At 49.2% G+C, this 13898-nt stretch overlaps 2 protein-coding genes across 2 annotated transcripts in view; both read right to left on the reverse strand.

Annotated features, from left to right (window-relative positions):
* Positions 1–12750, reverse strand: part of LOC128418949 (zinc finger protein 197-like) — a 47634-nt gene extending 34884 nt beyond the window's left edge. Inside the window, 5 exon segments of the mRNA XM_053399155.1 lie at positions 881–963; positions 1219–1300; positions 1495–1999; positions 3537–3588; positions 12264–12750. Of these exon segments, the coding sequence (XP_053255130.1) occupies positions 881–963; positions 1219–1300; positions 1495–1908 (579 nt within the window). The 5' untranslated portion in view covers positions 1909–1999; positions 3537–3588; positions 12264–12750.
* LOC128418239 (zinc finger protein 883-like) lies at positions 6960–12310 on the reverse strand. Its single transcript, XM_053397742.1, has 6 exons — positions 12212–12310; positions 10219–10842; positions 9944–10025; positions 9610–9692; positions 9226–9352; positions 6960–8293 (listed from the first exon to the last, which is right to left on the reverse strand). Exons 2-6 carry the CDS (start codon positions 10612–10614, stop codon positions 6963–6965), a joined length of 2019 nt encoding a protein of 672 aa, XP_053253717.1. The 5' UTR covers positions 10615–10842; positions 12212–12310; the 3' UTR covers positions 6960–6962.
* Positions 12751–13898: the final 1148 nt, after the last annotated feature.

The raw sequence follows: 13898 nt of genomic DNA on the forward strand, positions 1-13898 counted from the left end.
GAGCAAAAGGGGAGCCAGCTTGGAGGGGGATAGGCATGATGATGATGATGATTGTAATAATTTTATTATTTATTACCCGCCCATCTGTCTGTGTTTCATGCTTTGAAACGGCCGAACTGAAGGAAGAATATTCACAGGGAAAGCAGTCAATAGTCTTCCATCCAAGGTTTTCTGTGGGAGTGTTAGAATCCCAGGGGCTGTGGGTGCTGCTGTGGAGCCCCATCGAAAAATCAGAGGTTCCTCCTATATAGATATATCTTGAATTTCAAAGCAGATAGGATGATCCAAGAGGAAGCCTTACCGAGAGAGTCCAAGATCCCACGATTCTCCTCCATGACTTCCTTGTGCAGAGCTCTCTGCTCAGGATCCAGCAACGCCCACTCCTCGTCTGTGAAATGCACAGCTACATCGTCAAAGCACAATGGACCCTAAAAGAAAAAGAAAAAGGTTGTCCTCTTAGACAACATCAAGGTGAACAGTTACACTTTGCTCTGTTGTCTTCTGCCTCTTAACTGATGTTATGTTTTAATGGGATTCTTCTTCTGCACATTTCATGATGGACACATCCCCATTTGCCACATGGAAAGATCCCCTTCCTTCTTTCCCTGTGTGCTGTTCTTGCCGGGTGGGGGGACCCTCCTGATGCCCTATAGACAACGTCAAAGTGTGCAGGGGGGGCAATGACCGGGGGATGGGAGGGGGAAAGCCCCATTGTGCGACTGATGGGGTGAATCCTGGCCACTGTTTGGTGTGGTGTGTAAACTGCTTAGAAGCCTATTTTAGCATTCAACCCTTCTTTCCTTGGCGGTTCCTCCCACCTTTCCTCTGTGTCCAACCCGTCCATGACATCCTCTTTCCCCACATGGCTCCTTCCTCCTACCTGCTCTGCTTCCACAGGGGCAGCTTCCCCTTCGCCACCAAGAAAAGATGGACAAACAGGTCTTGCTGGCATCCTTCGGTCTCCTACGGGAGAAAAAGTTAAGTGCATGCTTCACTCAGAAGGAAAACTATAGGTGGGCCTTCAAAAAAGTAAGAGTGGCCAAGTAAATGTGGACGTTAGTAACCATTTCACATATTAGTTGTGCTAAAATACACCTCCCTTTTGCTGGGCTCTTGGCCCCCTGTGACCTCCACCAAAAGATGAGAATAATTAACAGATTAGTTTCAAAATCCACAACATGTGATAAAACGGGGGAGAAAAAACTCCTTCCTCCTTACCCCGTGGCCTCTCTCTGGAGTCCAACGGAGTTCTCTCTACCTCAGAAGAATCCAGACCCATTTCTGGAAACTGATCCTTCCCCTGCAAGAGCAACAAGCATTCAAAAGAATTAGATTAGAAATGGAATGGCAAAGGACACAAACATTTTCGGGGTATCAGATATCATTCCTCGGATGCTTTCCAAAAAAAAGATGGGCAAATAAGTAGAGAATTGGGGGATACTCTCCCACAAGTTTGGAGCCCCTTGGGAGTATCCAGAGGAAAGTCTCTCTCACCTGCTGCTCTGCCTGCTTTCTCTCCTCTGCCTGACTCAGGAGGAAACCTTCAGCCAGGGCCACCGCCTGGGAACTGGTCTCCGCTCCACATTCCCTCACCCAGCTCTCCATCTCTGCTGGAAGGACAGCCAGGAACTGCTCCAAGATCACCAGGTCCAGCATCTCAGCTTTCGTGTGGATTTCTGGTTTCAGCCACTGACGGCAAAGGTGGTAGAGTCGGTTGCAAACCTCTCGGGCTCCTTTGGCCTCCTGGTAGCAAAGCCGCCTGAGTTGCTGGCTCTGCACATCTGAGCGGAGGGTGTCCTCCTCACCCAGGATCCTTTGGACAGACTTTCCCCAGATTCTTCCATGGATAAGAGTTTGGATGGAAGGGCCTCTTCCTGCATCAGGCCCAGCTGAGTCTTGCTCTTCCATCACTGTTCTCAGGACACCTCCAAGAAATCGAAAGAAGTCCCTACGTCTTCTGCCAAATTATGTATGAACTAATGAGAGGTTTTAGCAAATCCTAAAAAGCAAATATATTTTTCTGATATACCGGTAAATCTAATACACAGTCAGGTAAATAGAAATATTCCCCGGGCAAGCGTGGATTAGTCTTGCTGGGAACCAGGGCTGGACTTACTTTAAAAAATAAAGGAAGGAAGGAAGGAAGGAAGGAGAAGGAAAAAGTCAAAATGGATGAGTGAGTCATCTGGACCCAGGGCAATAGTGGGGGTCCCTCCCACCCCCAAATGTCAGGGCACATTTCTTTCTTGATTCTGCCTCATGTTCCAGCACTTGCAATCTCCCACATTCTCAAGACTCCTGGGGTGGGTCCCTCTTTCTTTATTCTGAGGGCCAGATCTTTACCTGGCTACCCAGCTGAGGACCAGAGCTACACCTGGCCAAAGAACAGGTGGGTGGGACCAAATAACTTGTGTGTGGGGCCAAAGGACATTGTTAAAAAAAGAGAGAGATAGGATTTGCCTTCTTTCTGTGACTGTAATAATTTTATACTCTGCCTAATATTGTGATTTACTGTTTTAATCCGCCATGGGAATTCTGGGTGAACATCAAGTAACTGATTATGATGATGGGGGGGGGAGCTCGTCACAGGAGGAGGGGAGACCCCTAGTCCTCCTCACCAGCCAGAATCATCCCTACCTCTTGGCCTCCCTCATCCCACTCTCCTGCCCTTGCTCACTAAGCCCCGTTACCTCTTCAGCTTCAGACACCTCCTCCTTCCTCTGACCACTCATCATTGCCACCAAACCCCTCCCCTGGCCCAGAGCCGCCTTCCCTTGCGGGTTCCCCAGCTGGTTCCCCTCACCATTCCTCTCTGCCCACCCAGTCCATGCAGCTCCCTCCTCGCATCCTTTATTCTGTTGTCACCAGGTTGGGCTCTGCTTTCCTTTTGGGTGAAGCCAGTCCAGCCTCCTGCTCTCAGGTGCCAACCTGGGGCACCTTTTGGGAAGCCCACCAGCAGGGCTGGAGCCCAGGGATAACTCTCTCCCCCTGCACTTCCCAGCAGCTGGCATTCAGAAGCATGGCTGCCTCCAACTGTGGGGCCAGGAGCCACCACTAGCCCTCTGCTCCTCCCTGAATTGGCCTCATTCTCTTCTCAAGCCATCTGGCTTGGTGGCCATCCCTTCCTCCTGTGGATGGGAGTTCCATGGGTCTAAGTGTGCATTGTGACAAGGAAGGACTTTGTTTATCATAGAGGCCAAGGTTTTAGTTCTACCTCCAAATGTGTCCATCTGGCTGCCACCTGGGTTAATGAACGTGACTGTTTCCTCAATCCCATCGGGGTTCCTTTGCATGCCCTTTTCTTCCTGACTCAAGGCCCCCCCTCCCCAAAGGAGCGAGCCGCATCTTGATGCAAAGGAAGAAGAGAGTTGCAGACCTCCTGCTACTTGCAGCCTCCCAGGTTTTGCAGAGAGGAAGGGGGGCAGAACCACCTATCCCTGGCTTGGGGATCCCCTTGCAGGAGCTGAGCAGGCTCCCCATGGACCCGCCCCACATCTCCCCAATGCACCCTAAGGCAGAAAAGAGAGGAAACTCACCAGGTCCCTGAAGGGAAACTGAGGCAGCTCCTGCAGAGGAGACGAAAGCCACCTTCCCCCTCTTGCAGGGAGGAAGCTAGGAAAGTGGGAAAGGCTATTTTGGGATGTTTTGCTCGGGAGGACCGCATCCCCACGTATTTCCAGTCCTCTCTAGGAATGCATCTCAGTGCCTTTTAACCCTTGCAAGGTGGAGCAAACCAAGCTCACATTCGCGCGCTCTCTCTCTCTCTCTCTCCCTGAGGAGCCCAGGAGGAGCCACGCGAATTGCAGAAAGAAATCTGAATAAGGCAGTTGGTAGTGGTAACGGAAAAAACCTGCGACAGTAGAACATGAGTCCCTTTGATCTCAGGGTCTTGGGTTCGAGCCCCAGGTTGGGCAAGAGATTCCTGCGCGGCCGAGGGTTGGGCTAGATGTCTCTGGGGGTCCCTAAGAAGGATGACTCCCTGGCCCTCGTGGCTGGCCTTCTGCGCTGCTCCTTGGAACCCTTGCAAAGCGGAGCTTCCCAGGCCCCCTTCTCTCTCTTCTTGGGGGACCCTCCTGGCTGCCCTGCCCCCTGGGGACTCCCCCATCTCCCCAACACAACCTGAGCAGAAGAGAAAGAGACTCACCGGATCCCAGAAGGAGCTGAGACAACAGCCCTCCTCCTCCTTGCAGGAAGGGATGGGGGAGAACCTTCTCCCTTGAATTCCGGTCCTCTCTAGGAATCCAGCCCAGCTCCTTTTAACCCTTGGCGCCCCGGGCGCCCCAGCTCCCCCCTCTCCCCCCCTGCAAAGCCGGCATGGCCTGCACTCGGAGGGGGGCCTTATTTGGGGGACCCTCTGGACCGGCGTCTGAGCTGCTCCCTCCCTCGGAAACAGGAGCAGGAGGAGCACGAAAGGTCCTGCAAGGACATCCTCCTGGCGGGCCTTTTCCTCGCCACCAGCCTGGCTCTCATTTTGATGCCAACAGCACCTTGAAAGGACCGAGACATTAAAACCGCACCTGCCTCTTCCCAACCCCATTTCCTTCGGCGTTTCTCTCTTATTTTTTTCTTCCTATTACAGTGGTACCTCGGGTTAAGAACTTAATTCGTTCTGGAGGTCCATTCTTAACCTGAGGTACCACTTTAGCTAATGGGGCCTCCCGCTGCCGCCATGCGATTTCTGTTCTCATCCTGAGGTAAAGTTCTTAACCTGAGGTACTACTTCCGCGTTAGCGGAGTCTGCAACCTGAGGTGTTTGTAACCCAAGGCACCACTGTAAAGCATTTTCCTTTTAATATTTCCTATTTTCCCAAATAAAGAAAACCCTTCTTGTGATATGTGGAAGCTCTAGATAAACTTACATACAGTGGTACCTCGGGTTAAGTACTTAATTCGTTCCGGAGGTCCATTCTTAACCTGAAGCACCACTTTAGCTAATGGGGCTTCCTGCTGATGCCACGCCGCCGGAGCATGATTTCTGTTCTCATCCTGAAGCAAAGTTCTTAACCCGAGGTACTATTTCTGGGTTAGCGGAGTCTGTAACCTGAAGCGTATGTAACCTGAAGCGTATGTAACCTGAGGTACACTGTATAACTATTTGTGTCACTATGTAGAACTAAAATCCATTAGACATTCGAAAACTCAGGCGCAAAAGAAAAAATGGAAAAACAGGTAGCGGAAGCTATTCAACGTCCAAGGCGCGTTCGAAAACAGAAGCAATTACTTCTAGGTTTTCGGCATTCGAAAACCGAAACATTCAGGTTCAAAGATGTTACTAAACTGAGATTCCGCTGTATATCAAATAAGCTTTATTTGTCTAGTATCCTTTAGATGTCACTACCTTTCTTCTCCCGCCTAACAATCAGCTACGGAAATGAGGATGGGAACTTTGTACCTGGGATGCAACATTTTATTGAAACAATGCAATGAGATTCTATTCCCTCTTAAACGCATTCCTGCCCTTAGCTCTTCCCTTCATCTTCTTCCTTCCATCTTTGAAGGGATACCCTGGAGGACCCTAAAGGAAACAAACTTCTCCTTCTCTTGCTCCCAACTCCCTTTGGCGTAAGATGGACCAAGAACTCTGCTTCCTCATGGATACGATTCTTTCCTCTTGGCATACGCCCATTGTGAGTGATCAGAGGACAGCAGAAAGGGAATCCTTGACTTAATCTTCTCACAGAGGAAAGGAAAATATAAAGTATGTGAATTGCCCGTGTGATCAGAATTTGCTTCTATATCACAGGTTCGTGATCCAGTGGAGGGAATACCTGAAACAAAAACTCAGAACCAATAGAATGAGAGCAATCTCAGCATCCTGCAGGGACCTGGTTTATTCAAACTATTGCAATAGGACAGCCTGGCTAACCTGCTATTCAGCAGAACGGCTAGTTCGAAAAGGCTGCCAGGAGGCATATTAGAAGAAAGATTATATACACAGCACACAAAGACTCATAAAATGCCACGACACTCTTCCACTTGCACCAAGAAAAGTTACAGGATACGTGGCTTCATGCGGATATCGACTCCTCTGAAATTACCTTGCGGTGCCCCAGAGTGCCCAGGTCATTTGGGTCTCTTATGTCTCACTTTGACACCATGCCCATGACAACCAGGACTTCCATGGGACTGTTGACATTTCAATCCCATATCTGACTTCCCCGGTACCAAAAGATGCCAAAGACCTTTGAGGAGATATGTGAGTTCTCACACGGATGCTAGCTCAACTCCTCCCTCTTTCTCCAAACATCACCTGCCCTTCTAGGGTCAGATAAGGCTGGAAGAGGTAGGCAATGTACACATCACAGCTATACACAGTGCAGGAGGGTGACATGGGGATTACAAAATGCAGGCATACAAAAATCATGCCTAATACATTCTATTGAAAAGGTTAAATGCAATAAGTACTAGGACACTTCGAACAGAATCAAAATCTATAATATCTAATATTCAACCAACTAGCACAAATTTTACCCCAAGTCCTTCCTAGGAAAGTTCAGCATGGACAGCCATCTCATCAGTTTCGCCAAATCACTCTTATCCCTCACCCCAGGCATGACGCGACGAAAATGTTCAATGAATGAATAAATCTTTATTTGGGTCAGCCACTTGCCATACCAATAAAACAACAATACGATATACAAAGAATAAAAATTAAAAGTCCGTTATATAAAATGCATTCTAGGGTTTTGAGTCAATAGTCAAATAGTGGATCTTATTCTAATTGTCCCAGCGTTGCAACCCAATTCAAATTGCAACCTTTGCGGTCTCCTGCTCATCTTTATCTGCCAAGAGAAAGGAATACCTTCAACTCTGAAGAAGGTATTAAACATCTTGGCCAAGTCACAGTTCTGGGTAGGTAGTAGAAATAGCTATGGGGCACCAGATGTGGCAAAGAACCCAACTGCAATCCTCACCTCATACGAAATAAAGTCTCCTGAAATTAAATCTGTATACAGCCACTACTATGATTTGCCCCCAATGTGAGTTCTTTGATGGGAAGTGAGGCGGGCGCTGTGACTGAAGCTCTTCCCACATTCTTGGCACTGAAATGGTTTTCTCTTGTGAATTCTTTGATGGCTCGTGAGTTTGGCCTTCTCAATGAATCTCTTTCCACATTCCAAGCACTGATAGGGTTTCTCCCCTGTATGAATTTTGTGATGGGTTGTGAGATGGGCACTCTGGGTGAATTTCTTTCCACATTCCAAGCACTGATAGGGCTTCTCCCCTGTATGAATTCTTTGATGGACACGGAGAAGGGCTCTGAGAATGAACCTCTTTCCACATTCCAAGCAGTGATATGGCTTCTCCCCTGTATGACTTCTCTGATGGGAAGTGAAACTTGTTTTCCAAGTAAAACTCTTTCCACATTCCAAGCACTGATAGGGTTTCTCCCCCGAATGAATCCTCTGATGGACAGTGAGCTGGCGTCTGTCAGTGAAGCCCCTTCCACATTCCAAGCACTGATAGGGCTTCTCCCCCGAATGACTCCTCTGATGGACATTGAAATGGCGTCTGTCAATGAAGCCCCTTCCACATTCCAAGCACTGATAAGGTTTTTCCCCTTTATGAATTCTCTCATGGGAAGCAAAACTGTTCTTTTTTCTGAAGCTCTTGCCACACTCTTGGCACTGATAGCGTTTCTCCCCTGTATGAATTGTGTGATGTACATTAAGCTGGCCTTTGTGTCTGAAGCTCTTTCCACATTCTTGGCACTGAAATAGTTTCACCTCGCTGTGAATTCTTTGATGGATCGTGAGTTTGGCTTTCTCAATGAATCTCTTTCCACATTCTAAGCACTGATGGGGTTTCTCCCCTGTATGAATTCTGTGATGGGTTGCGAGATGGGAGCTCTGGGTGAATTTCTTTCCACATTCTAAGCACTGATATGGTTGCTCCCTCGAATGAATCCTCTGATGGACAGTGAGCTGGCGTCTGTCAATGAAGCCCCTTCCACATTCCAAGCAGTGATAAGGTTTCTCCCCTGTATGAATTCTCTGATGGGAAATTAAACTGCCCTTTTGACTGAAGCTCTTTCCACACTCTTGGCACTGATAGGGTTTCTCCCCTGTATGAATTCTCTGATGGACAGTGAGCTTGTTTCTCTGTCTGAAGCTCTTTCCACATTCTAAGCACTGATAGGCTTTGTTCTGAAGGGGATTTCTTTGATTTGAAGTGGAATGGGAGCTCTGACTGAAGCTCTCTCTGCACTCTGAATATGGATATGACTTCTCCACTCTGTGGCTTTTGTCGTGGTCTCCCTCGTTCTTCTGCTCCAATTCATCACCACCTGCAACTGAGAGAGAAATACATTGGAGCCTCAGGAAGCAATGGAACCACCAATTATGGAGCAGTGCTAATTAATGCTTGTGGCCCAGGAAGAACTGAAGGGACTTAGATATGAGGTCTTCCTACAGGGTTTACTGCCTGAGATTCAAAAAGCCTGGTTATTTTCTGGGATGGATTTTGTTTGGCCTAATCATGGGATCTGTGCCATCTAAAAGTCACTCGTCTCTTTGGTCAACCAAGGACAGAAAGTAGCAAGAACTGAAACAAAAAATCTGACAGAAGCTACTTGAACTTCCTGAATCCCTTAGAAGGCTACATTTAAGAAAGCCTTTTGCCGTTTAGAGGAGCCTGGAACAAATATGGAGGAGTATCTGATCTCCCCCAGAGGCTCTTCAGCTGAGCTCCTTTCCCCCTGCTCAGCACCCTGCGCCTCTGGCGGCCCTGGCCCTATGAGGGGAAGGAGAGGGATCAGCCTTCCTTCTCCTCTGCATCTGGCCAGATGCTTCTCAGCCCGGCTGGAGTCATGGCTGCTTTCCTGAGGCCCTTCCTGTGCTGCTGCCCCTGGTGAAGGGGCCCTGATGGGAGGCTGTGGGGCTGCAGACTGGCCAGCCCTTCAAGAACAAAAGGGGAGCCAGCTTGGAGGGGGGTAGGCATGATGATGATGATGATGATGATGATGATGATGATAATTGTAATAATTTTATTGTTTATAACCCGCCCACCTGGCTGGGTTTCATGCTTTGAAAAGGCAGAACTGGAGGAAGAATATTCACAGGGAAAGCAGTCAATAGTCTTCCATCCAATGTTTTCTGTGGGAGTGTTATAATCCCAGGTGCTGTGGGTGCTACTGTTGAGCCCCATGGAAAAATCAGAGGCTCTACCCATAGAGATATATCTTGAATTTCAAAGCAGATAAGATGATCCAAGAGGAAGCCTTACCGAGAGAGTCCAAGATCCCACGATTCTCCTCCATGACTTCCTTGTGTAGAGCAATCTGGTCAGGATCCAGCAACGCCCACTCCTCGTCTGTGAAATGCACAGCTACATCTTCAAAGCACAATGGACCCTAAAAGAAAAGAAAAAGGTAGTCCTCTTAGACAACATCAAGGTCAAAAGGGGGGCAATGACAGGGGGATGAGAGGGGGAAAGCCCTATTGTGCGACTGATGGGGTGAATCCTGGCCACTGTTTGGTGTGGTGTGTAAACTGCTTAGAAGCCTATTTTAGCATTCAACCCTTCTTTCCTTGGCGGTTCCTCCCACCTTTCCTCTGTGTCCAACCCGTCCATGACATCCTCTTTCCCCACATGGCTCCTTTCTCCTACCTGCTCTGCTTCCACAGGGGCAGCTTCCCCTTCGCCACCAAGAAAAGATGGACAAACAGGTCTTGCTGGCATCGTTCGGTCTCCTATGAGAGAAAAAGGTAAGTGCATGCTTCACTCAGAAGGAAAACTACAGGTGGGCCTTCCAAAAAGTAAGAGTAACCATGTAAACGTGGACGTTAGTAACCATTTCACATATTGTGCAAAAATACATTACCCTTTCTCTGGGCTCTTGGCTTCACGTGTCTTCTCCAAAAAAGATGAGAATAATTCACGGATAAGTTTCGAAAACAACATTATGTGACAAAATGGGGGAGAAAAAATCCTTCCTCCTTACCCAGTGGCCTTAGTCTGGAGTCCAATGGAGTTCTCTCTACTTCAGAGGAATCCAGACCCATTTCTGGAAACTGATCCTTCCCCTGCAAGAGCAACAAGCATGCAAAAGAATTAGATTAGAAATGGAATGGCAAAGGACATACACACTTTAGGGGTATCAAATATCATTCCTCGGATGCTTTCCAAAAAAGGATGGGCAAATTAGTAGAGCATTGGGGGATACTCTCCCTCAAGTTTGGAGCCCCTTGGGAGTATCCAGAAGAAAGTCTCTCTCACCTGCTTCTCTGCCTGACTCAGGAGGAAACCTTCAGCCAGGGCCACCGCCTGGGAACTGGTCTCCACTCCACATTCCCTCACCCAGCTCTCCATCTCTGCTGGAAGGACAGCCAGGAACTGCTCCAAGATCACCAGGTCCAGCATCTCAGCTTTCGTGTGCATTTCTGGTTTCAGCCACTGGCGGCAAAGGTGGTAGAGTCGGTTGCAAATCTCTCGGGGTCCTTCGGCCTCCTGGTAGCAAAGCCGCCTGAGCTGCTGGCTCTGCACATCTGAGCGGAGGGTGTCCTCCTCACCCAGGATCCTTTGGACAGATTTTCCCCAGAATCCGCCATGGCTAAGAGTTTGGATGGAATGGCCTCTTCCTGCTTCAGGCCCAGCTGAGTCTTGCTCTTCCATCTCTGTTCTCAGGACACCTCCAAGAAATCGAAAAAGTCCCTATGTCTTCTGCCAAGTTCTGTCTGTCCTAATGAGAGGTTTTAGCAAATTCTAAAAAGCAAATATATTTTTCTGATATACCGGTAAATCTGATACACAGTCAGGTGAATAGAAATATTCCCTGGGCAAGTGTGGATGAGTCTTGCTAGGAACCAGGGCTGCACTGCACCACAACTCAGACTGAGCTTTCTTTAAAAAATAAAGGAAGGAAGGAAGAAGTCAAAATGGATGAGTGAGTCATCTGGACCCAGGGCAAAGTGGGGGTCCCTCGCACCCCCAAATGTCAGGGCACATTTCTTTCCTGCTTCTGCCTCATGTTGCAGCACTTGCAATCTCCCACATTCTCAAGACTCCTGGGGTGGGTCCCTCTTTCTTTATTCTGAGGGCCAGATCTTTACCTGGCCACCTACCTGAGGACCAGAGCTTCACCTGGTCAAAGAGCAGGTAGGTGGGACCATATAACTTGTGTGTGGGGCCAAAGGACATTGTTTAAAAAAGAGAGATACAGGATTTGCCTTTTTTCTGTGATGGTATTAATTTTATACTCTTCTTAATATTGTAATATACTCTTTTAATCTGCCTTGGGAATTCTGGGTGGACATCAAGTAATTGTTTATGATGATTGGGGGGGGGACTTGTCACAGGAGGAGGGGAGACCCCTATTCCTCTTCTCCAGGCAGAATGATCCCTACCTCTTGGCCTCCGTCATCTGAATCTCCTGCCTCTGGATCTACATTGCCCTCTGCCACAGATTCCCCTCGCTCACTAAGCCCTGTTACCTCTTCAGCTTCAGACACCTCCTCCTTCCTCTGACCACTCATCATTGCCACCAAACCCCTCCCCTGGCCCAGAGCCGCCTTCCCTTGCGGGTTCCCCAGCTGGTTCCCCTCACCATTCCTCTCTGCCCACCCAGTCCATGCAGCTCCCGCCTCGCATCCTTTATTCTGTTGTCACCAGGTTGGGCTCTGCTAACCTTTTGGGTGAAGGCAGTCCAGCCTCCTGTTCTCACTGAGGCCAACCTGGGGCCTCTTCTGGGAAGCCCACCAGCAGGCCTGGAGCCCAGGGATAACTCTCTCCCCCTGCATGGCTGCCTCCAACTGTGGGGGCCAGGAGTCTGAATTGGCCTCATCCTCTTCTAAAGTCGCCTGCCTTGGTGGCCATCCCTTCCTCCTGTGGATGAGAGTTCCCTGGGTCTACCTGCACACTGCGACATGGAAGGACTTCATTTATTTCTACCTCCAAATGTGTCCGTCTAGCTGCCACCTGCGTTAATGAACGTGACTGTTTCCTCAATCCCGTCAGGATTCCTTTGCATGCCCTTTTCTTCCTGACTCAAGGCCCCCCCTCCCCAAAGGAGCGAGCCGCATCTTGATGCAAAGCAAGAAGAGAGTTGCAGACCTCCTGCTACTTGCAGCCTCCCAGGTTTTGCAGAGAGGAAGGGGGGCAGAACCTCTTATCGCTGACTTGAGGATCCCCCTGCAGGAGCTGAGCAGGCTCCCCATGGACCCGCCCCACATCTCCCCAATGCACCCTAAGGCAGAAAAGAGAGGAAACTCACCAGGTCCCTGAAGGAAACATGAGGCAGCTCCTGCAGAGGAGACGAAAGCCACCTTCCCCCTCTTGCAGGGAGCGGGAGGGGCTTTTGTTCGGGAGGACCTCGTCCCTCCTTTATTTCCTGTCCTCTCTAGGAATACAGCTCATTTCCTTTTAACCCTTGCAAGGTGGACCAAACCAAGCTCACATTTTCTCTCCCTGAGAAGCTTAGGAGGAGCCACGCGGATTGCAGAAACAAACCCGAATAAGGCAGGGGAGCAAAGTTGGTAGAACATGAGTCCCTTTGATCTCAGGGTCTTGGGTTCGAGCCCCAGGTTGGGCAAGAGATTCCTGCGCGGCCGCGGGTTCGGCTAGATGACTCTGGGGGTCCCTAAGAAGGATGACTCCCTGGCCCTCGTGGCTGGCCTTCTGCGCTGCTCCTTGGAACCCTTGCAAAGCGGAGCTTCCCAGGCCCCCTTCTCTCTCTTCTTGGGGGACCCTCCTGGCTGCCCTGCCCCCTGGGGACTCCCCCATCTCCCCAACACAACCTGAGCAGAAGAGAAAGAGACTCACCGGATCCCAGAAGGAGCTGAGACAACAGCCCTCCTCCTCCTCCTTGCAGGAAGGGATGGGAGAGAACCTTCTCCCTTGAATTCCGGTCCTCTCTAGGAATCCAGCTCAGCTCCTTTTAACCCTTGGCGAGCCGGGCGACCCAGCTCCCCCCTCTCCCCCCCTGCAAAGCCGGCATGGCCTGCACTCGGAGGGGGGCCTTATTTGGGGGACCCTCTGGACCGGCGTCTGAGCTGCTCCCTCCCTCGGAAACAGGAGCAGGAGGAGCACGAAAGGTCCTGCAAGGACATCCTCCTGGCGGGCCTTTTCCTCGTCACCAGCCTGGCTCTCATTTTGATGCCAACAGCACCTTGAAAGGACCGAGACCTTAAAACCGCACCAGCCTCTTCCCAACCCCATTTCCTTCGGCGTTTCTCTCTTATTTTTTCTTGCTAATATAGTGGTACCTCGGGTTACGAACTTAATTTGTTCTGGAGGTCCGTTCTTAACCTGAGATACCACTTTAGCTAATGGAGTCTCCCGCTGCCACCCTGCGATTTCTGTTCTCATCCTGAGGTAAAATTCTTAACCCGAGGTACTACTTCTACGTTAGTGGAGTCTGTAACCTGAGGTGTTTGTAACCTGAGGTGTTTGTAACTCGAGGTACCACTGTAAAGCATTTTCCTTTTAATATTTCCTATTTTCCCAAACAAAGACAACCCTTCTTGTGATATGTGGAAGCTCAAGATAAACTGACATATTACTATTTGTATCACCATGTAGAACTACTATCTGTTCCGGAAGACATTCAAAAACCCAGGCACAAAGGAAAAAATGGAAAAACATGTAGCGGAAGCTGTTCAATGTCCGAGGCGCCTTCGAAAACAGAAGCAATTACTTCCAGGTTTTCGGCATTCGAAAACCGAAACATTCTGGTTCAAAGATGTTACTAAACTGAGATTCCACTGTATATCAAATAAACTTCATTTGTCTAGTATCCTTTAGATGTCACTACCTTTCTTCCCCCGCCTCACAATCAGCGACGGAAATGAGGATGGAAACTTTGTACCTGGGATGCAACATTTTATTGAAACAATGCAATGAGATTCTATTCCCTCTTAAACGCATTCCTGCCCTTAGCTCTTCCCTTCATCTCCTTTCTT

The sequence above is a fragment of the Podarcis raffonei genome, chromosome 8 (assembly GCF_027172205.1).
Source record: "Podarcis raffonei isolate rPodRaf1 chromosome 8, rPodRaf1.pri, whole genome shotgun sequence".
Taxonomy (NCBI): Eukaryota; Metazoa; Chordata; class Lepidosauria; order Squamata; family Lacertidae; genus Podarcis; species Podarcis raffonei.

Coding starts and splice junctions, on each gene's coding strand:
- LOC128418239 (XM_053397742.1), bottom strand. CDS start 10,614: ATGGAAGAGCAAGACTCAGCTGGGCCTGAAGCAGGAAGAGGCCATTCC. Junction 10,026..10,218: donor TGAGTCAGGCAGAGAAGCAG/GTGAGAGAGACT, acceptor TTGCTCTTGCAG/GGGAAGGATCAGTTTCCAGA. Junction 9,693..9,943: donor CTCCAGACTAAGGCCACTGG/GTAAGGAGGAAG, acceptor TTTCTCTCATAG/GAGACCGAACGATGCCAGCA.